Source organism: Colossoma macropomum, unplaced genomic scaffold (assembly GCF_904425465.1).
Source record: "Colossoma macropomum unplaced genomic scaffold, Colossoma_macropomum, whole genome shotgun sequence".
NCBI lineage: Eukaryota > Metazoa > Chordata > Actinopteri > Characiformes > Serrasalmidae > Colossoma > Colossoma macropomum.
In genome coordinates, this window is record NW_023494801.1 from 22,150,212 (window position 1) to 22,174,716 (window position 24,505).

Below are 24,505 nucleotides of genomic sequence, written 5' to 3' on the forward strand. Positions count from 1 at the left end.
CCCAACAGAGGTCCAGAGGTCCAACAACAGCAAGTTTTTCTTTCCATTCCTCAGTACTGTGCACCACAAGTCAGATTCTGATCAGAACATGTCAGTACCGCTAATCTAAGATCTGTTTTTGCCTTTTATATCCTGATGCACATAAGCGTGTGGATGAGGAGAGCTACTATTGTCAGCCCTGTTACTCACAGAAGGTCTGTCCAGACTTTGGTCTTCCTCTGTCAGAGAGGAGTTGCCAGGAGCTTCTGCCTTCAGAAAGGCCTGCTTCTTGTATTGTCCCAATGTATTTCATGTATGTCCTTGTAAATAAAATATGCAAGAGAAATTGTTAAAGTATATGATTGTCAATAACATCAACAGCTGTGTTTGTGCCTTTGTCATTCTTCCTTTAACATTATATGGTAAGCTTGTTTATAAAAAAATATTTTAATTTATGATCTTTTTTTTGTTTCATTGATATCCTCACTGATCTCACAACAGAAAATATTGTTGTATACCGTATTTATCAGTGCTATTTTAAATGTTTGTAATTACATTAATTAGTAATTGTTAATATAGTAATATTCATACAAACTATGTGACCTTATTAATATTATCACTTTATCAATCTACTACATATTAATAATGAACATTTTTAGTGCCAACTTTAAAGTTTTTGCTACTTATTTTTAGTATTCATAATTCATTTTGCATATGTTCACAGGGAACACAGGAGATTTTTAATAATAAGAAACTCAGAAGACACGTGTAGGTTTTACTGGTCATTGTAATAGTAAATAAAATGGGTGTATTCGCAATTGTAGACGTTGTGACTGGTTCCTATCAGTTCCATTAAGTTTCTCTATTTCACTTCAAACCACCCTGAATGATTTTGTTGTGTATGTATATAGATATAAAAACTACAACTCGGCTGTAGTCACGTGCCACTGAAACGCACGCAGAATGGCTCGAGCGCGAGATGGTCCTCGCTGCGGAACCGAAAGTCCAGTGGGTGCGGCTGGATCTGATCCAACTCCTCCCACGTCGTGTTTTAATTGGTCTGAACTAGAGTGGAGCTGATAAAAAAGCTAACCCAGTAAACATTTGGCCGTTGAAACAACGCTGAAATCACGTATCTGACTGCCGTTTAAACTACGCTTTATTAAGGTTCAAAATGAAAGTTGAAAAGACGTCTAAACCTAGCTGTTGAAAAAACGACCAAAATAGTCCCATTAAAGACGTCATTTTAAGGCCATTGAGTTAACGTTGAAATCACGTACATACCTGCTGTTTAATTTACGTTTTGTTAAGGTTGAAAATGAAAGTTGAAAAGACGACCAAGCTTAGCTGTTGAAAAAACGACCCAAAAAGTCACAGTAAAAACGTCATTTTTAGGTGTTTTAAAGCCTTGGAAAAAAGTAGAAATAAATTAAATAAATTAAAATATACTACCAGAGTCACCTAGCAGACATAGTGTCTGGGTTAAAAGGCATTGAAAAGTAATCCAAAATTATTTGCCACTAGTCCCATTAAAGACATCATTTTAAGGTATTTTAAGGCATTGGAAAATGTTTAAATAAATTGAAATAGTCACCTAACAGACAGTTTTGGGTTAAAAGGCACTGAAAAGTTGTTCAAAATTTAACTAAAGTCCATTAGTACACTCTCAAAAAAAGAAACAGAACGGTTCTATCTAAACCATCAGTTCTATATGGAATCATTTCATGCTTAATACACTAACAATAGAAGAACCTTTTTCGTGCTATATAGAATCAACTTTTCTATACAAAAACATATATTCTCCATCTATCTGAAGAACCATTTCACCATGCAAAGACTCTTCATGTAGTTAACAGTTTGATCCCAACATAAACATAAGATAAAACAAATTGTTAAATGGCAAGTTTATTGAAAATATTTGTTCATTTAATTTGTGGAACATTAAACTGAACCATGATCTTGGTCAGTACTATGTATGGCAATGCCAACAAAAGATCATGTACCATGCCTCAATTCACAACAAATTTCATTTTTGAAACAACTTGAAACAATGAACTTCCTCAGTATATATGATTTTCAATGTTCTAACATGAAGAAAATAAAGGTAATTATTTAATACGACAATCACGTTAATTTTGGTTTTGAGAAGTCAAATAACAAACATACATAAGTGAAAAGTTCCTGGTATGTGACATTTTCAGTTTCACTCCTTCTTTTTGTAACCACCTCCCCCAGATCTACCAGGGGCATGCTTGAGGTGATCGGCCACGGCAGCATCCATTTCATGAGCTGTGGCTTTGTCGTTCCACTTCAGAACTGCAGCTAATATAAAATACAGACAACACTTTCAATTAATGCACACAATGTATTAAAATCTTTTGACAAAAACAGACAGATGTCTGGAAGGTCATCTACTTATTAATCAGTGATCACAATCCCAGAAGGCTTTTGATGGCTTTTAGGACCTCGATCAGAAGCAACTGATGATGCAGATCAAGCACCAACAGCTCCGGTCCAGTAAATTTAGCTTTATTTGTGTCATGCGATCTTTGAGATTCAGTTCTTATTTGTAGCTGAAACTTGTGTGTTAATCTCTCTTTGCCTTGTTGTCTAGTGTGAGCGCCCTCATGACAAAAAGACTAATCTAGACCGCAGAGAACTGAAAAGCCTATCTATTTTATTTTGGTAAGAGTTTATCTGTCCAAAAAGGAACTGGGTAGTAGATAGTACACAATGCAGCTGTATAACATAGGAAGTGTCACAGAAAAGCTCAGATAAACATCAAGCTCCAGTATTATTATTTGACTTTTTTTTTAAATGCCTTACAAATTCGACTAATAATGCCCATTCATAGTTTCAAAGTTCTACATTTATTTGCAATGGGAGGGTCTGCTGCTGATGGGCTGTTAAACATCCTTTCTGATTGACATGACAAGAAGCAAACACATAATGTCCATTGTAATGCACACGGGATCTGAAGGGGTTAAAAAAATTTGAAAAGTAAGCAAATACCTTGCACAACCGAGTAGAGTTTGGTGCTTTCAAATGCCCTTTTTGAGCCAATCCCTCTTCCCTTCATATTAAATTTTGTCATCAGGCCATTTGTGAAGAGTCTAAGACGACATCAAATGTTAATCAGATCTACAGAGCATCAACATCTAAAAATCATCTATACATTAGTGAGTATAGTAAATCATGAAAAGATTATGATCACAACAGTAGCATATGAAAAATTAAGAATAAAATTACCTATCCAAGATTCGATTGGTGCAGTCTTTTGTGTTTTTACCTCCAACTTTTGATAACTGAGCAATCTGAGGGTAAGAACAGGAAATACTTAAGACAAACTAGCATGGTTATGTTTAAAAGATGAAAAGCTCTAAATGTGTCTAGCTGTTGTAGTTTGCACAAAAAGAACACTTCACCTTGATACTTACACAATCACAACCAAAATACTCATTTACTAAACTAAACTTAACTGTTAATCTTACCATAAGCTGGCGTGACTCTGGAGTTTTAAGCTCTCTCTCCAGGACATCAAATTCCTCTTCTGTGTCCATTCTGTGTATATGGAAATCAGAGTCCTCAGGTTCAAATCTCCTGCCCACACGCCTCACCTCCTCTAGTATTTCCACCAGTTTTCCAAGGACACACTTTTGGAATCCTTTAAAGCAAAATGGACACATAAGCAAGGCCAGACATCATCTCATAAATTATAATGTATGGGGAATACCATGAAAAACTTTGGGCTAAATGTGGGTGGGAGAAAAACATGCATAGTAAAATATATGTTTCCTTTTGCAAAAGTAAAACAATTACATTAGCTACTGTTGGTTGGTGGAGTATTCTCAGTCCAGCAGCGACACTGATGTGTTTAAAAACTCCTGATCCACTTGCACCAGCGCAAACACAGAACTACCAAGTCAGTATCACTGTAATGCTGTGAATGATCCACCACCCAAATAGTACCTGCTCTGTGAGGGTCCTGACCACTGAACAACAGGGCAAAGGGGGCTAACAAAGTATCAGAGAAACAGATGGACTACAGTCTGTAACTGTAGAACTACAAAGTGCACCTATATGATAAGTACAGCAGATTAAATTGACGAGTGTGGAAACAAGTACTTAGTGAAGTGGCTGATGGGTGTATGTATTCAGTTATCAAGAGTAACCAACATACTTGCTGTAGACATTGGAAAGGGCCCAGGTTGAGGGGATTCTGAAGCCTCATGTGACACACTTCCTACAGCATAGGTAGAATCAAGGTTAAGGGTTTGTATACCAAATGCTATAATAACCCTTTGAAATTATAAGGTTCCATCCGTGTTCTGAGCAGATTTGTTATTGAGCTTCAAAGATTTTGCATTCCAAATAGCAAAACTGATATGAGGAACACATCTCTTTCATACATGAAAACCACAGACACTCTAAATTTGATCCATATGTCAAAATTGTAATCCTAATCCTAACAACTCAATTTCTGCTTGGAATTATAAGGTGCTATGATTAACACAAACAGTTTACTCATTTGTTTTAAAACATAAAATTTCAGAAAGTTAAATTTAATGCTTTCTATGACATGAGATACCGCGACCCAGAAGGATAAGCGGTTTAGATGATGGATGGATGGATGGATGACATGAGATTTATTTGTATTATTTATTTATTATGACATTTATTTCTTGCTTTAGAACAAATCATCTTTTTCTTATTCAAAAGAGCATTGCAGATAAGAATAAATTTCAGTGCTAAATATTGTGTCCAGTGCAGAGGTCAGTTTTCGGTAGGAAACATTAAGTTTCCTTTAAGTCAGACAGCAAACAGCTACTGTAATAAACCCTCCCAACAAGTGAGTGCAGCAGATCAGTTTTAACATAGTATGGGTTTTTTGTTCTGTATCAGAAATGTTGACTCTAATGCACCAAAATATCTTATTTTGGGAAAAAAGGAAAAAGAAAAGATGGATGAACAAATGAAATTGTTTATGTTGTAGTTACAACTCCATCAATGCAAATGTTTACTATTTTATTAACATTAAGGTGTAATATTTATACAATGTAAGACAGTAAAACTACAAGAAGACAGGCAGTGTTTCAGCAACATGTTTTAAAGTTTTATAAACATTTCCCACAGTCACTGACCAGTGCAGCGACATGACAAAGAAGCAGAATCTGACTGGTCCTCTTGTGTGTATTGACAGTGCTGACTGGCATGCAGATAGAACCTTATAGAACCAAGTTAGAGTTTGATTTTGGATATAGAACTTTTTTTTCCTGGATAAAGAGTCCAAAACCGCCAACAACTTACATACAAAACCACCTCACATAATTTTAAGAAAGTGTCACAGAATTAGAGTACATGAGTTACTCAATTTTGACAAAAATGTCAGATAGAACATTGTAATTCCAATGGGACAATTAGTGTGAAAAGAAAACACGTAAATCAACTAAATAAATAACTCGTACCATGAACTGAAGACCGACTGGAGGCACATATATGCTTTGGGACTGATGAGCACACCTGCTCAGAATCTTCCTGGTCATGAATAGATGCCTTCTCTTTAGGAAACATGAAAGTTTAAAACAAATACACACACACACACACACACACACACACACACACACACACACACACACACACACACACCCACCTCATCACCACCAATTCAGTGTAACAGTACATCATTCTCCTTTGTCACATGCTATTACTGTACATATACCTGAACTTAAAGGGGCAGGTACACTTCGGTCTTGGTGCAGATAATCCTTAACACATGGATCTAGAGTCCTTTCTGGAATAATAGATAGTTTTACCATTAATCTCACATTACAGTACGTAACACCAGTGTCACTAAATCAACTCAACACTCACTAGTTGCATTAGGTGCTGCAGTTAATGCTCTGACCTTGCTGTAACTTGCTGTGACTTTCTCAGGTGGGACAGGAAGATGTGTGCTTAGGTTAGGGCCTACAAAAAGATCACATTAAAGCCACAGTGCCACACAATATTATTAAAATATGGAACACAGTCATCCTGAGATTCTTCCTGAGCTATGAGTTTTGTCATAACCTTTATACTGGAATGCCACGAATAGGTGCAAATAAAGCAACATACAAACTGTGGAAAACAAGCCCACGTTATACTGTTTAGCTGAATGGCTAAGTCAGAAATGTATGTTATATTTCAAATGAAAATAATTTGCGGTATGAGGCCACATTAGTCCAGTTTGTTTTTTTAAGGCAACAGACATAAGAGAGAAATATAAAAAAACGAATGGTGTGTCTCGTTAGCCTTTTAGCTGACCGCTTCTATTTCCTCTCGCACCACCTGCAGCACCGTCTCACAGTCAGGCACATCAGACAACACGGCAGTCTTAGGGCCTGGCAAGCCAAGGCTTTGCATCTGCTCAACAGGTACTAATACATGAATGACTTGCAATATTTGTAAATTCCATCAGTACCTGACCGTTGAAGATGTATGCACAAGTAAGTAGGACACACACTTATAAGACAAATGGTGTGAGAAGTATTTACATTGAAGTGTAAAATTCCACCCCCCCCCCAAACTTTTTTTTTTGTCAGACCTAGAGAAGCTGCCATGTGTTTAGGCAAATACATCTTGTTGGGGTCAGAAACCAGCACAGACTTATATTTGTGTTGTAGACATTGCAACCCCTGATTCCCATCACGAACACTAAGTATGACAACAGTTCACACACACACATACATATGCACTCACACACACTTACATGTCTTAGTAACAACTGGATGAGTTTCGTCTTCATCTGAGAAAATGGGTTCTAAAATACAGAAATACATCCTTGATAAAACTTCTGCATAGCTTGGAAAAACTGTACAATTAGCGAATGTAAGTAGGCAATACCTTGAACAAAATCCTCAAAAATCTTTGCTTTTTTTTTTCTCTTTCCTAGAGGCTCCTCAGTTTCACTGTCTGACTGGCCAGTAGTGTAGTCATAATCATGACATTCCTGCTCTACATCTACAAATTACAATAGAAAAATAATTGACTTCACATAACTTTGTAATGCATACACACACATTAATAATTTTGCCAATAGTTACCTGATGTCATCTTCCGTTTGACAAGTTGAAAGGTGAACCAGTCTCTTTCAGGCTCTAACTTTCGGTTAAACGCAGACAGCTGCCCCCTTCTAGGCCACCTTACTTCCTCCTTTTCACAGTCAATCCATCGATTAGGGAGAACACCTTCCATTTGCACACCATTTTCTATCCACACAGCTCTTGCAAAAGCCATTATCTTAAAAGGAAAAAAACGTTCATGCTTATATCTCCATCAAAACACACACATGCACTTAAAATATGTACAGACAAGTTTCCTAAAAATATGACTGCACAATAATTAGGCTCCAACTGAAAATAATCCTGTTATAAATTTAGTAAAAGTATTTATTAGTACCCTTTTTGCTACTCTGTGCCATGCAGGAGAGGGAAAATGGCATAGCCCTCACCACACTGGAGACAAACTGCTTTTTTGTAGATATCCTTGTGCTGGAGTAACAGCCTCTTTGCTCGTTCCACTGGTCTCCTCACAAAAACAATGTTCAATAGCTTTAACGCACATGGCTCGGTGAAGAGGTTTTCACAACTGTCCTGTGATATAACTTCACAAATCAACTGTCCTTCTGGTCTCAGTTCTTTAATGAATGCATATCTGTCATCACTGAGCAAAAAGCAGCAGTCCTTCTTCTTAGATGATATGTAATATGACTTCATTTTTGATTTCTTCTCAGCACCTCTGTTAAATTTTTCAATTTCATGCATTCTCTTTGTTACTTGAGCAATAGGGTTATGGCCATTCTTCACTAGCTTTTTGACAGTGTGGAGATAGTTTTCAAATGGAAAGCATGAGATGTCATTCAAAGAGCAGTTAAAATAAGAAACATCTTCTGGTAAATGAATAAGATTATGTACATTGTACACTGCAAAAGTTTTGCCATAAATCTCAGTGCTATTCTCAACAAAGTAACTCAAGAGTTCTTTTGCATATCCAAGGTAGGCATTCCGTCTGTCAGCATCAGACTCGAGCAGGATGGACAGTGAAACAGTTAAAGAGAGGAAATGCGTGTATACTTCCTTGGACACGGTATTTCTTAAGACAATGGGTCCAGTGTAAAGCATAAATTGCCTTAATTCAGTGGCTTTCCATCGATCAACTTCCTGTAATGAACGAGGCTGTCTGGCAAATTCAGTGGGCATAGCACCAGTCAAGCTCACAAGTCTGGCCGAAATTTCAGTTCTCTGTCTAACCGACAAATGACAGGTATTGGGTCCTCTGAATAAAAACACAAGCACACGTTTCACAACACCTAAACACACCAAATGCATGTAGTCCAACACAAAACTACTGACACATGATATTCCAGCTGTAATAAGTGGGCTTTTTTGTAACTGGTGGTTTTCGTGGTATGCAAACTGACTGAACTCTTCATCCGTTCTGTGCTTAAAAGTTTGCTTTTGATTAAAAACAACCCTGCCCTCCCACTGGCCAGGAGCTGTACACCTTTCACAGCTAAAATAAGCATTATGCATTCTGGTACATTTTAGAAAAGCTCTAGCAGGTGCATCACATGTAAACGCTTTGATGTGCACTTTGTAGGTGTTTCCCTGAAAGACAAAACCTTCATTCTGAAGTTTTCCCAGCTCTTCTAGGAAGTCATCAAGGTAGTCCACTAGTGGATGGGGCTTTGACTGTCCACAGAACAGTGCAACAACAAATGGCTCTATGTTGTGGAATTTCACTGAAATAGGCCAAAATTGTGTGCTGTTTGACTTGAAAATTGGAAGCCCATCAACATTCACTATTAAATCAATGGTGCTACCTGATTGTGTTAAGCATCGACAAATGCTGGATTCTAGACCATAATAAATATATTGTCCACTACATTTCATTTTGACCTCAACAGCTGTGGGGGATGAAAGCAGAGTGCGTGCATCTTTGGATAGACTGTGTCCATGATCCTTAAGGATTCCTAAAAGTTCATTAATGCTGCTTTGAGTGGCCCTATTCTTTGTGGCCCATTTTGCAAGGTCTGAGCCAAGGTCAGGTCCATCGTAATCTGTGTCTTCATTTAAAAGTTCTGTATCTGTGTCAGAGGATTCCACACTTTCAGAATATCCATAGTCTGTAATACTTTGATGCATGCTAGAACCAGAATTCAACGTTACATCTGGAAAATCTACATTCACACTGGCAGCAGTGTTCACTGTAATATCCTCATTAACTTCATTCTGTATATGTGGTCCATGGTCAGAACTTGCTAAAGCGTTCACTTTAGCCATTCGGCTTCTCCATCTTTTTAGATACTGGGCATTGGATGCCATTTGTGGTTCTGTAAAATGAGTTAGACAATAATTAAATTAAGATAATAGAAAATAAATTAAAACACAGAGTGGGAACACATAGTAGGTAACAGTAAAAACTTAAAGAAATCCAATTTATACAATTTTCCCCTTACTTCAGATGTAACCAATTAGCCAAGACATGTTAAAATTTTGCTTCTTTAGTTTAGCACTGCCATTATGAGTAACATTGCTCACAAACACTAGAAGACAATATTAACCCAAATGTTTTTCCATTAATACATCCCTAAAACTTCTCACCCCTCTCAAACCACATCTAGGTCTCCATTAAAGGCAGCAGACTTGTCAGCGTAGTGTAGGACACAAAATGACTTACTTTAAGCTATAAAATTAACAAAGCTTCACTGCTACAGACAGTCATTTCAGGCAATGACAAGGCTTCTTGGATCAGTATTTATGACTGTCATTTCCATAAAAACTATTCTAGATCAGCAATCCTACTCCTGAGACAGAGAGATCACCTGCAGCATTTTATTCAGTTTTCATACTGTGCCCTAAACCATATTGACAAGTCTGCGCCACCTTAATGAAGACACAGATGTGGTTTGAGAGAGTTGAAAGAAGTCTTCGGAAAGCATTTGCAGAAATTATTTAGCTAAGTATTCAGTTTGTGTTTTTAAGAAATGTTAGCTTCACAGCTCCATTGCTAAACTAAAGAAGCAAAATTTGGACATTGAACATGTTTTGTTTGATAGACTACATCAGGGGTAAGTGGAAAATCATTTACATTTCTGCTGAACCAGTCCTTTAAATGGATTCTTAGTCATAAATGAGTATGGCAACTGATAACCAGGAAAACAGTGCATAAATTATTATACCACATTAAGTTATCTTGTGTTTGCAATAAAACTTATTTTTTAAACTTGTTTGTATTATTTGACCACAGCCTGGATGATGTGACACACAAACAAATCTAGTCAGCTTCTGAAACACCTACAAAAGAAGATAGTCAGCTATTACAGTTAATTCAGTACCTCTGCTGGTACATTTCATTGTCTAATAAAAACTCCCTAATGCATTTACCTTGTGCAACCAAAGCTAATAAAAGAAGTATTCGGATGATTGCCACATTTTCCCCTGCCTACCAACATGCAGCTATATTCACAATTACTTTAAAATATTATTAAACAATCAGTAGTCAGCTATAGTACTTCGTTTTGAAGAAAAAATATGCTTCTGGAAGTTTTAAAATTAGCCTCAAACTATTCATGCATGGGACTACAAGCTTAGTTGAATACAGCAAATGTAGCTCAATATAGCAAGCTAATGGCTATTTTTTTTTTTTTTACAAATAAGCCCGCGCAAAAATCCAAGATACCACGCACCGATGTAGACGTTACATAAAATGCTAAATACACAATATACAGCTATAAAAGTACTAAATACACAATATACAGCTCATTTCGAAAAGTGTTTTGTTAGAATGATTATGTGGTATTTCTAAATAAGTTAGTTAGCAAAGACTCATACGTTGGGCAATCACAAAAACAGCTAGCTAACGTCAGGAAATGTGTGTTGTGTTGGACCAAGAAAATTAACCTAGCTAGTTTAGCTAGCTAACCTAGCTTAGCTAAGATAGCTTTTATCAGGACCATCAATGGCACTGAACTGAGGAAAATAAAATGGCTCTTTATTAACAATACCTTTGTTAGTAACATTTTAATTTGCTAACTGTTAGCTAACTATATTTACCCAAGGCAGACAAATCTTTAAATCTAACTTAGCTAGCTAGCGTTAACGATGTGCACCACCGAACGCCATGTTTCACTTAGCCAACAAGACTGTTCTAGCACTAGCTAACCTTAGCACAGTGGACGGCAACCCACATGTTAAGACATTTTGTTCTCTTCTTAACACCACCTTGGGATCCATAGCGTTAACATTTTAGGTCCATTTTACCATCATGGCTATTAATTTGTCACAGTACGTGCTAATAAACTGGCAAAGGCAAAAATATAAATGAAAACGCACTTACTTCGCTCTGCTCTGCTTTAATCTTTAGCGTTAGCTTAGCTGTAGACGCTTTTCTCGCACATCCGCCAGGAAACGTTTCCTTAAAAGTAGAATATTCGACTTTTTTCGAGGCTCAAGTCGCTTCTCATTCACCGGCTTCTTGTTCGAATCTTCCCGTTCCACCTTAAATGGTACAGCAGTTACATTTTGACGCTATTTAAGGTGGAACGGGAAAATTCGAACTTTTGGCTTCACGGCTTAAGTTTCTGTCAGTTTTGGTTGCAGATTACACTTATCAGGAAACCAGCTGAGCGCTTATTAACGCAAACAAGTCCACTCAACTCCGAATTATCGGTGTTCGTCTCAAATCTCTCTCGTTGATGTTTTGTTAGCTACTAGCTAGGCGAAATTCTTGTCTGGTTGCTGTGGTGACCAGCGCTCTGCGCGCCAAAACCTTCAGGGTAGGTCGGTGAATGAGCAGTTATAGGCTGCATTAACTCAAGCGTTTAAGATGATTTAGCAGCAATATCAACGAATAGCAGCGCTTTATTTTACTGCAAAGGAAGATTATTTTATTTTTATTATATAATTCTGCTATGGAGCTGGGACAGACAAGATAGCTTCTGCAGTTGTATAAAATACTAACTAGCTAGCTGGCTAACATATACTCTCTATTCATTAACAAACGATAATAGTAATATTAAAAGATTTTCTGTAATCTTACTGACTTCTATATGGCAGAGGGGTCTACTTAAAAACAGCTGGTTTAAATCGTTTACTCACCCAGATCAAAGTCGACAATATCGCGTATGCCCTGGGTGGCTCGCTGAAATTGACTTTCTGAAATGAGAGCATCCTAAAGGGGCGTTGCCCAATGCGTTTGATTGAGAAGACTGACTATTTTCATTTTGGCACCATGATGATAAATGCTATCGCAAATAAGCGATTTTGTCAGAATCAGACCATTAAGACAATGAAAATGAATAGTCAAAACCGCTTTTCTATAATAAAAGATTCCAGCCATTATACACAGAAATTAAAACGCAAATAGTTTTGCATTTGAATTGTGTATTAAATAATGCACACACCTATGGGATATGAAGTTGTAAATACACATTTAGAATTTGCTTTTAAATTAGAAAGAAGTCCAGAAAAATATTACAAAGACAAGCTGATGGCACCATGTGGTATACTGACCATCACACTCCAAGTGATGTCATATGGCATGTAACATCATAGAGACGTGTAAAATATTATCAAGATTCAGCAAGTTATTTCATGAACAATCAACATCTAACATAACAGTCAGCCAAAACCATCTACAGCATATTTGACATTTGGTATTTTCAAGAAAAGAAATGAAAAATCAGATTAATTCTCATAACCATACCATACTACCTTGGAGATGTGAGTGAAATTCTTCACAATTTACAAATTATTTTGTGAAACCTAGCTTTGTTGACATGTGACTTGACCAAAACAAATCAGTATTGGAAAATTAGTTTTGGAAACCATGCCTTTAATTTTCAATTGCTGAGCAGTTGCAAACAGGATTGCAAAGACATTTTCATTTTGGCAGAGCTGAAGGGCCATGATGACGAAATACAATAAAATGGGCGTTTTTTATGTCAGAGTCAGACCATATTAAGATAATGAAAATGAATGGTCAAAAACGCTGCTTTTCTATATTAAAAGTTTCCAGCTATTATACAATACAATAAATTAAAACGCAAATAGGTTTGCATTCAAATTCGAATTGTGTCTTAAATAATGCACACTGCTATGAGATATGCAATTACAAACACCATTTAGCACTTGCATTAAAATTTGAAAAAAGTCCAGAAAATATAGAAAAGCTGATGGCACCATGTTAAATAATGACAACCACACTCCATGTGACGTCATATGGCATGTTCTTTACACCATAAAGACAAGTGAAATATTATCAAGCTTCAGCAATCAACATCTAACATAACAGTAAGCCAATCTATATTTAACATTTGGTATCTTTGAGAAAAGAAACATAACATAATATCTCTGGACTGGAATACAGCTTTCTTTTTGTTGTTTTTTCTTCTTCTTACTATTACTATTATTATTATTAGTAGTAGTAGTAGTAGTAGCAGTAGGCTAGAAGCAGTGGTACTGGTATTGTTATTATCATGATCGTTATCATTATTTTTGGGTTATAGTGAAACATCCATTGACGTTATTAACGGGTCACCAACGGACTGACTTTTTGAAATGGATTTTGGATGTCTATTGACGTTATTAACAGGTCACCAATGGACTGACTTTTTGAAACGGATTTTGGACGTCAATGGACGTTATTAATAGGTCACCAATGGACTGACTTTTTAAAACTAATTTTGGACGTCTATGGACGTTATTAACAGGTCAGCAATGGACTGACTTTTTGAAACGGATTTTGGACGTCAATGGACGTTATTAATAGGTCACCAATGGACTGACTTTTTAAAACTAATTTTGGACGTCTATGGACGTTATTAACAGGTCAGCAATGGACTGACTTTTTGAAACGGATTTTGGACGTCAATGGACGTTATTAATAGGTCACCAATGGACCGACATCTTTAAAACTAATTTTGGACGTCTATGGACGTTATTAACAGGTCAGCAATGGACTGACTTTTTGAAACGGATTTTGGACGTCTATTGACGTTCATAACATGTCCCCGACTGACCGACTATTTTTAAACACATTTTGGACGTCCACAGACGTTCTTTGTTTACTGGGAAACGACTTCGAGTCTCGAGAAAAACCATCGTGATGACTCAGATCTGGTGAAACTGAACGTCAGCACAAACACCGTCAGAAAAAAAATGGAAATATCATACTGGCATTTATATCGAGATACATAATAGTTTTCTAAGTTATACGAACCAGTATGTGCTCGACCAGGCCTGCGTTTGGTCTGATAACTTTTTTCTGAGGCCGTTTGTGCTGACGTTCAGTTTCACCAGATCTGAGTCATGACGATGGTTTTTCTCGAGACTCAAAGTCGTTTAGCTTGAGGAATGATGCCGTTCTGACTCGGAGGTCTGAGGATGTCCTAAAATGTACCCCGTAGCCCCGCCTAGTGCTAATTAACATATATTTGCATGTTGGTCAATTTGAAAACGAAATCGAAAAGTGGAAAATGTAAAGTAAATGTCCAGCAGGTGGCGCTGATGTTCGTTTGTATTTGCCTTTTCATTCTGACATTTAAAGCGCGTCCGCGCCGAAAACTGAATCACAAACTGTCACTTTGCTGCTGATTTATCCATTATCCAGTTTCATTTTCATTTTGTCAGATATGCAGCCGATTGCTGTGAAAAAGAAATAAGAACATAAACACTGCATTTTGATTTTAGTTTTGACACGTATTCTGCGTTTCATGGAGAAAAGCCAAAGCCAAAGTGAAGCTTGGATTTTCTTTTCTCTCTTAGCTTTTTCGTTTTAGATTTGACAGTGAAAAAACAGAATTATGACTAAAATGAAATGAAAAATAGCTGTTTTGCATTTATTTTTATTTTTGTCACAAATGGCTCGTGCTCATGTGAAAAATGAAATTGCAAATGTAGACATTTCATTTCATTTTCAATTTTGGCAGGATATTTGCGCAGATGTTTGGAAAAAGAAATGGCAAAAAGAGGTTTGCATTTTCATTTTATGGTTTTAATTTTAATTTCTTTTTTGGCTGGATTTGCCTCCCATAGGGAAACAAGGTAGAATGAGCTAATAAAGTGGCTTATCATGAGATGTAGGCCTACAGAACGGACTTTGTACCGGAATGTGAAAAAAGCTTCTTGAGTTTTGACAAATGAGTGAACGTCGTGAACCATGAGCGATTATAAAGGCTGTGTTGTGGCGTTCAGGACGGAGCGACATCGAGAAAAACACAAAGACATCAGCATCACCTGCGGGTTTCCCACAGGTAAAAACACGACAGGGTAGACCAATGAAATAAAACGTAGCCGGAAAACGTAAGCGCACATACTAGTTTAAAGACCTATAGAAATACGATGATTTTAGACCAATGAAAAGTAGACACGGGCGGAGTTGGATCAGGTCCGGCTCCACCCCTTTGGACTTCTGGTTCTGCAGCGAGTGGTAGTAGTGTGTGTGTCGAGCGTCGAGAGCGCCGATCTATTCTGAGCTCAAACCTCGGGTAGCTGTACGCTAGCAAGCAAGTAACTTAGCTATTAGCTAGCAAACATCACCTCTGCATGTACGAGCTACGTTTTCCTGTAGCTAAAGTCGTTGTTATCATCTTCAGGGCTATTTTACAGTAGACTACAACAAAATGTTTCGGTGTTTCGCACTAACGTCGCTGCAGGTAACGATTCTTGTCGTACACAAAGCGTAGCGTAGCTGTTCACAGCTTAGCCGGTCTGAAGACTAAACTTGTGTTGTCTCCTCTGTGGAGGCCTGCGGTAGGACACTGCGGCTGTGTCTCCCCTCCAGAGTTTCCGAGGAGGAGAAGAAGGCCTGTGAGTGGAGTTCCAGAATAGACAGAGAACTGGGAGAACAAGGCAGACACGAGGGGAACGTGGTCAAAATGCTTCTGCTGGGTGAGGCTTTTTTACGCTTTCAGATATCAAGCTGATTGTCCAGATGATGGATTGAGAAACACAGCTGATAAGAATCTCAGTACGACCCGGGAATGAGAAAAACAACAACTGTCTGTTTTTCACTCAGAGATTTGTCATGTTTTCATATTTGTTTCATTAGCGTTATTGCACTAGGCTGTAGCCCATAGTCAGACATGCATTCAGCAAAATGTTGTGCTGGGTAATGGGCACACAAGGACATTGGGCTGCATTTCCACTGATGCTGAAGCGCACCTGATTCCACTTATTTAACCTACTAAGTTGATCTCAGTCTTCAAAAGTTGATTTGCTGTATGAGGTGAACTACTGCTTTGTTGCATTAAAAACCTGGAGGTACGTTTTCAGACAAGATTAGTAACCCCTGCCTTTGCTGAAAAATCCCAGTTTACACAGTCTTTTTTCCCTGATAACTACATTAGCCTCATGGCTCCAGTGTGAAACTAAAAAAGCAAACCACAGACACCAAACACGTATTGATAACTGGCTACATTTGAGGTAAAGGGATAATTGTGTACATTAGATTTTTTGAGAAACCATTCCTTTAAACTTGAGATTGTAAATATGTGAACTTGAACTTGGCATTTATCTAAAAGCAGCCATCCCATCTGGAGAGAGAATTTTTTTGGAAATCTTCAGCTTGCTTTTTAAAGCATTCTGAGCACATCTATGTGGACAGTAGAGGTGTAACAGAAACACTTTTTCAGATTTTATGTGGATTTCTATTCAAGTGTAAAGAGATTTTTAAATATTTTATAAGGAAAAAGGTCCAGAGCTGATTGTGCAGAGCTGTAATTATATATGACCCAGATTGGTTAGGTTGAGAAAATCACAGACTGCAAATTACCATGTTCTGTGCAAATTGGTGATGATATAAAACGATAAAAGAGCACTTGAGCTATAAACAGTATAATATGATAAAATGTCTCACAAAATTAATTATTAGTTTGATAAGATAATTAGTATCATTATTCAATCCATTATTTATATATATAATGTTGAAAATGGAAGAATTTTCAGTTTGTTAAGGCAAGTACAATGTTTGAGACTTCAGAATGACAATAGTTACAGTAATGTAATACATCGTTGCTGTTCAAAGGAGAGGGCAAAAGCATTCTTTACTTTTAGTGTTAGTTCATGTAAAGAGGTTTTATTCCAGGCAATTTTGGAGCATTTATATTGGTCCATTCTTCATGAAATATTCACAATCAATGAAGGACAACTGATTTTCTCAAATTGTGTCAAAAATGAAAAATACAAAAATGGCGATACTTTTGGACAGGGACAATATGTTGTATTGTTGCATTCCTAAAATAGATAGGGTGCACCAGATGCTTAGTTTTGATCACTGACATTGGTTTGGACAGAACAGTACATAAGAGATTAAACTGCCAATCCATCAAGAGACATACTGGCGATTATAGATTTAAATTTCAATGTATTGTTTCAAATTTTTATTTTTCCCAGTTTTTTGAACGTGTTGAAATTGTTACACCCTAAAAAGAGAATTCCATTGATTGTTCATAGTTTGTGTGTAATCCTGTCTTTGTAAACAGTCATTCAGAGTGGTTTAATATGGAATGTTTAATTGTAGAGAAACTTACTCAGATTTTTTTCTGTGGTGATGATGGGAACCATGGGGGTCTGCAACTTGAATATGGCCATTTTACTTACTGTCCTAAACAACCAGTGAACATACACTTGTCTTCTGAGTGTTATATGTAATGTTCATAATGGTAAATCTGAAAAAATACATTTTCTGTGGGTATTGTTTTGCCCTACACGTGCCTCTCCACCCTGCATACGCTTAAAAAATGTGTATCGCAAAACTATCATAAAACATTCTCACTTGTAACCATTTTTGTGATAACTTTCTGTGATGTAGACTTTAGAGACATTACATTAATTATACTTTAAACATGTGGTTCCTATCACCCACTGTAAATAATTATGACTTGGTAAGTTTTTCTAGAATGGTGCATTTCACATTAAACCACTCTGAATCCCTTAAATTGTATTGAAGAAATAAAAAAAAAAAATCTGTGTAATTCCCCTGGATAGAGGTCTGTGGATTTGCTGTATGTGCATGCAGATGCACACCTTCTGCTAGTACAGATTACTAGACCTGATCGCTGGATCATGGCTACCAGTGAGTTTGCTTGCCTTAATTTTGGTAAACACAAATCCAATGCTGTTTTCTGTTAAACATGCCTAGGCACTCCAGAGAGTGGCAAAAGCACTATAGTGAAGCAGATGAAGATCATCTATAGCCGTGGCTTCACCAAAGAGGAGCTCACAAGCTTCAAGGTACAAAAACCTTTTATTGGATTCTCTCACTGTTATTGGGGGTACTCACTTGCTGTTTTCCATGTGAACGATGCATTGCGTATCTGATTGGCTCCCTGACTGAAACTACTTTCAGTAGACCACCCACCAACTATGTTTCTCCTTGGAGCTAGCTTAATCAAGAGAGTGCCAAATCTTTGAATGAATCTCACTTTGAATTCTTTTTCTCTTCACTTCTACAGTTCTTCAGTATCTTTAGTGTCTCTGTTTGGAGTTGAATAGAATCGCTCCCGCGGTAGAGTCTTCTGTGGTATGGACCCCAGCTACAACTGTTGTATGCTACAGTTCTTTACAGAATGTGGAAGTTGCATGCTACGCAGTCAGTCTTTCTTTGTAATGACTCATCTTTCTGTTCATGGAGCCTTCCAATTGCAGTATGTGGGGAGGAAAGGAGTGAGCGCACCTCAGAAATGGGACCGGGCTTTAGTGTCTATATGTATGATGTAGTGCTGCCTAAAAGGGACATGAATAACACTCAAGAGACATTGCAGTCAATGAATGACTCAGGCATTAATGAAGCAGATTGTCTGAGCACACAGCGAAACACAGAAAGCACTCTGTTATATTGTATCTCTTCAGATCACACAGGTCCTTGTAGAATTATAGTTAGGCCTGTCCCTGTTTTTACTAAATTGCTTGATTGCAGTTATTTGAGCTGATCGCAGTTATGCAAGCTGACCGCAATTATCTTGTTACCTTTCACAATCATAGTGTTTGTTTATTTGAGCTCTGTGTCTGTTGTCAGTTGCAAACTATTAAGTATCTACAGCTAAAAAGGAAGATAGCTGGTCAGCCAATTGGGCCACTTTAGACTTGCTTTAATAGTCACATACAAAGAACAGACGACAGTTAAATTGTAAATCACAATTATTAACATGGCAGTTGATCATCAGCTAAAATGTTATGATTTTGACAGGCCTACATATAATGTAGAGTCGGAAATCCTTACATCATTGTTCTCTGATCAAAGGTGAGTTCTGCCTTGTGTTAACAAAACTGTGATTGCCAAGCAGCACAGTGCTAAAAGGTTCTTCCATGAGTAGCACAGCAGGTTTGAATGTTTTATATGAAGTACTACACTAATGCGTACTTCAATGAATATGTGTAGTTATATACATACATATTGAGCATTTTACAGTTACTTTAAACAAAGCATTTAGATTTTTAGATTTTAGCTCAAGTGGGGGAGGGGTAATCAAATTAATTGCCTTTCACCCAAGACATCCAAACATTTTGTTATATATTATAAATGTTTAATATATGAAAAGTAAAATACCTGAATATTTTAAAGTGTAGCATGATTGTAAGACTATATGCATAACATATTCCATTACAATACATACAAAAGTAACATATTCAGACTACTTTTAGAATACCTTTAAAATAAATCTTGGAAAGACACATTGGAAATCTTTGGAAATCATTGTTTGATCAACCCTCAAAAGAGCTCAGTAATGCTAAGTAATACCTGTTCATCACATTGAGTTCGTTTACATGCACTTAATAATCTGATAACTGCAGAAAATCAGATTTTGTCAGTAATCCAAGCAACACCTTTACATGCATTTGAGTAGTCTATGTGAGTCAGACAGTAATCAGATTTCTGCTTTGCAACCAGCCAATAAACTCACAGATGAAGACATGACGTAAACGTAATGTAAAACTCAAAATTCATGCCGTGGCTTTTTTTTTAAACATCGTACAACTTGGAAATATGAACATACATCATGTAGCGCCGCTTCAAAAGAGTTTTGTCGCAATCTCGCATGTAAATGCGCTCATTGGTTATCAGTCTACTCAGGCTTTTGTAGGAACTTCAGTTTGTAAAGAAGTTGTTAATTAAACTTTAAAGTTTGTGTAATGAGAATGTTTACTACATGCTGTGCACTGATTATAAAATAGTTAATAAGCAAGCATTGATGGTGTTTTTCTCCAATATGGGGATTACAAGATGATACGCAGTGTGAATTGAATACAGTTAGATTTCATGCAAGAAAATGTGTGATATCGGGAATGATTTCTGTAGTTCTACTTTAAGCAATTTTAGTCCTGGATTCCGCAGGTTTGCTTGGAGTGGGAGCCATGTTTATTAAAATTAGCACACCATTTACAGCCATTAGAACCGTACTTAATATAGCAACAGAGGATCCAACTATAAATGAACCGTTAATGCTCAGTGCCAAAATAAGACACATTTGTCAAATACATGTGCAGCAATGTGTGAACTGCAGGGAAATGTAATTTTGGTGATATTGATTCAGGCATATGCATAAATAGAGTACTTTAAGTTTTAAATTGAACTATCCTGTTATTTTCTCTTTGTCAAGCAGTGTGAATGACCGGTATATGAAAGTTGCTATATAAATAAACCTGCATTGCCTGTAAACAGTTGTTGCAGTTTTGTATTAGATGGTCTGACTATTTATTTTACTTGTTATTACTGCAGTTGTATCACACCAAGTGGACACATTTTTAAGTGTTCCAGATGGAACTAACTACATTGTGTATATTTCTACTTATGTCTAATCTCAATGCGCAGCCTGCTGTACTGGACAATCTCCTGACTTCCGTGAAGTTTGTTCTACATGGTATGGGCGTGTTACGGATCAATCTGGCCAACAGGAAGAACAAGGTGAGATACAGTGTTCAACAGCTTTTTTACCTCAAACTGAGCCAGCTGTCAACAGAGCAGTTGGGAACTCTGTTGGAGAATAATAGACCAGTCATGCACTGACTCACTGTGTTTGCAGAACTTTTCATTAACACAGGATTCTTAAACAACCTCACACTTTGTTTTCACCTTCATCTTGTCACCACGGGAATGATTCAGAGCTCATATTTGGCCAAGTTGTGATAATTTAGCTACTTAACACAGCCTAAAAATGATCCCTATGTTAGAAGTGCATGATGTCAATAGTGGAGCTTCAGGACTGTGCAGTGCATGAACTGTAGTCTTGTACACAGCTGTAAATGCAGCAAAAGGGTTCTGTTTTATGAGACGTACAACTTCAGTTAATGGTCATCTTTCCAAAGGACGGGACATTGGAGATGCAGTATCTGACCAATGGTTTTAAAATACACTGCCAAACTAACTCTTCCCTGCTGTGCTACATAGAAAACACTTAAATTTAAGTCTAATGTTTATGCTTCTGCCAGAGCCAGAATTTGAACCCTGGTCTCTAGGATATAGGGCTTTGCTGTTATCCACTACAGGTCTATATTTGCATTGCACTAGTCCTCAGTACTTAATAGGTATTTGTTTGGTTTCTACAATGACAAAAAATTTTTGCGAGCTCTTAATGGCCCCTACTGCACACGTTATGTTTATTAAAAATAAGTAAGTTTTACATTTTGTTGCATTTATAACCCTTTAGAAATAAACACTATGCTTTCCTGTAATGCTCCAGCCCCAATTTCTACATTTTCAAAATGTGTGAATTAGCATCAAAAGATATGTACATGGAATAATGGAAGAATATTGAATATCAGCATTGTTCCCCAATTCCCATATCTTTGCTTCCCTACCTTCAGTAAATGGAGTTTGTGGCAAGTACCAGGTTTTGTAAACAAGGTTGAAAAGTTAAGAGATCAGTAACTGTTTTTCCTGCTGGTCCAGCTAATTAACAGACGAAAAACGCTAAAATGTGCGGCGTAGGGGTGGGGCAGAGCTGGGCACAAACTAATGTGAGATGTGAAATGTAACTAGGACATTTGATGTAGTTAAACAGGTTAAGGTGGAACATCCTTCTCATATTCCCATAGCAGTGTCATCATCAGAATTTTAACAGCAACTGGGTTCACCCTGAATCTTCTTACTTTTCTCATTATAAGCTTTTTTTATTACTGTCTTTAAAAGTGGAAGAATTTACACCTTTATCATATTAGGTGAGAAATTTCTTTATGTAAGATTCATTAAAAACTATCTATAGGTGTCATGAAAGAATATTTGTGCTGGTATTTGCTGGGCTTTTCTGTTGTTTGCCACATTTGACCCATTGTCTTTTCTCTAATCATATTTATCGATTAATAGATTTTTATGTATTTCGGTTAGAAAGCCTGGTTCAAATACCTTTAAAAATCATTATGTGTGTCCACCAATTTAGCAGGTTTTTCAATGACTAGCACCATGGTCTTACCTGAATTGTTCTCAAATGGTATGTGCTGGAAAAGTTTTTCTTTTGTGGCAAAAATGTGTAGTTTGCTTATATAAAACAAATAATAATCTTGGTGAAATAGTTTCTAAAGAAAATTATTAAGCAAAAACCAAAAATGTTAACTTGTGCCCCACCTTTGCAATACTGGTATCACAGAAGTGTTCTTTTTAAACGTGTTACATTATCGATTTACCAGTGTTTTTTGGATATATTGCAAGGCAAAGTGCAATCAGTGTTTAGCAATATAATCACAGTACTAGCGTTTTGTTTTTCACTGTGCAGAGAAACATATTGATCATGTTCTCTCCGGTAACTGCAGGCTCATGCACAATCTATCTTGTCATGTGAATGCTGTGTTGGAGAGGACCAGGAGCTGTTACCCTTCGTGGCCTATGCTTTCTACAGCCTATGGGGGGATCAGGGAGTGCGGGCAGCAGCTGCCAGGGGCCACGAATACCAGCTTAATGATTCAGCCCTGTAGTGAGTATTGTCGGGCTCTTTCATGGCCTACACTGTACTTTTCACTAGTGTGAAATATGCAGAGACTCTACATTGAGGTCTGCCCATCAATACGTGTGGGGCAGCCTTTGCTTCAGGCCAGCTGTGTCTCCAGGAAATGACTCCTGTGACATTTACTGAAACGGCTTTAATTGCTGCCTCGTTAAAATGCGCTGTTAGTGAGTGTCCTAAAAAAATAGAAGTAGTTTGTTGAAACAGGCAGAATAATTACAGGAGAGAGGTTACATATGACTTGCCGTTGCCTTGCGGATATTGCTCTTATGGATGAGAGTTGGGTTGACGTGTGTTATGCAGTCTGTTCTGCCTAGTTTAGTGTATTGTTCAAGCGATAGTGTTTTGAATAGAATTTTACCTTCACTCCAGATCTAGTCGATCAACCAAGATGTTTGATGTCTCAATTTTGCATTTGTGCAAACCTCCAAATTTGCTTTAATCTAATGTTAAGCAATCTCAGACGGTCTTGCTTATATGGTTTCTGTGATGTGTGAAAATGCCTGTACTTTTGTCCAGTCATTAAAATCATTAAAAAATATTTTATAGATCACACAGCATCAGAAACTGCACAAGCAAGTCTGTTTGACACCTGAAGGTTACAGCTTGAATATCTAGACTGCTTTCAGCACCCCCCCCGCCACCCTACCAAACCAACTTCCCCCACTAACCACCGACACCCCCATTCATCCAATTTGGAGTAACATTATATCACCAAAGATGTCAGTTACTCATTTTTTTGGTTCCATCCATATTTGAGATTATCAACTTGCCTTTTTCACAAAATGTAACAAAGCCCTTGAAAAAGTAATTGACTCGAAGTGGAAAGTTCGTGAACTTTAAATAGGCTTGACAAAGCTCTTGCTATGAAATCCTGTCTGGTTGCTAAGGTGTTGCTAGGCCATTGCTGAGTCATCCCTGGTGGTTGCTAAGACGTTGCTAGGCCATTGCTATGTTATCCCAGGTGGTTGCTAAGATGTCGCTTGGCCATTGCTATGTTATCCCAGGTGGTTGCTAAGGTGTTGCTAGGCCATTGCCGTGTTCTCCCAGATGGTTGCTAAGGTGTTGCTAGGCCATTGCCGTGTTATCCTGTGTGGTTGCTATGGTCAAGTAAAGTCAAGTCAAATTTATTTGTATAGCGCTTTTTACAATGATGTTTTACTGATGTTGTCACAAAGCAGTTTCACAGAAATCCATTGAAGACAAAGTTTTAACATGAAATGTAAATCCTCCAGGTGAGCAAGCCAGGGGCGACAGTGGCAAGGAAAAACTCCCTCAGAGCTGGGGAAGAAACCTTGGGAGGAACCGAGGCTCACAAGGGGACCCATCCTCCTCTGGTCAAACTACCTACAAAATTATTATACTACTAATATTAATAGTAGTAGTAGTAGTAGTAGTAGTAATAGTTAGGAGTCCATGAAAACTTCAGTGTAGGGTGGGCAGCTAGTCCAAGGCAAGTGGCGGTAGCTGGGCAAGTGGCGGTGACTGGGGCGTGGGCAACTGGTCAGAAGTGGGTAGCAGGAGAGCTCGACAGACAATCGTCCATCGGTG

The 24,505-nt window shown here is 37.5% G+C and overlaps 1 protein-coding gene across 1 annotated transcript in view; it reads left to right on the plus strand.

Annotated features, from left to right (window-relative positions):
* Positions 1-942: 942 nt before the first annotated feature.
* The window catches only part of LOC118821785 (guanine nucleotide-binding protein G(o) subunit alpha-like), a 41,964-nt gene continuing 18,401 nt past the window's right edge, over positions 943-24,505 (plus strand). The window contains exons 1-6 of the mRNA XM_036590512.1: positions 943-991; positions 15,213-15,271; positions 15,764-15,908; positions 18,160-18,251; positions 20,830-20,922; positions 22,764-22,924. Coding sequence (XP_036446405.1) covers positions 943-991; positions 15,213-15,271; positions 15,764-15,908; positions 18,160-18,251; positions 20,830-20,922; positions 22,764-22,924 — 599 coding nt within the window. The remainder of the gene's footprint in view (positions 992-15,212; positions 15,272-15,763; positions 15,909-18,159; positions 18,252-20,829; positions 20,923-22,763; positions 22,925-24,505) is intronic.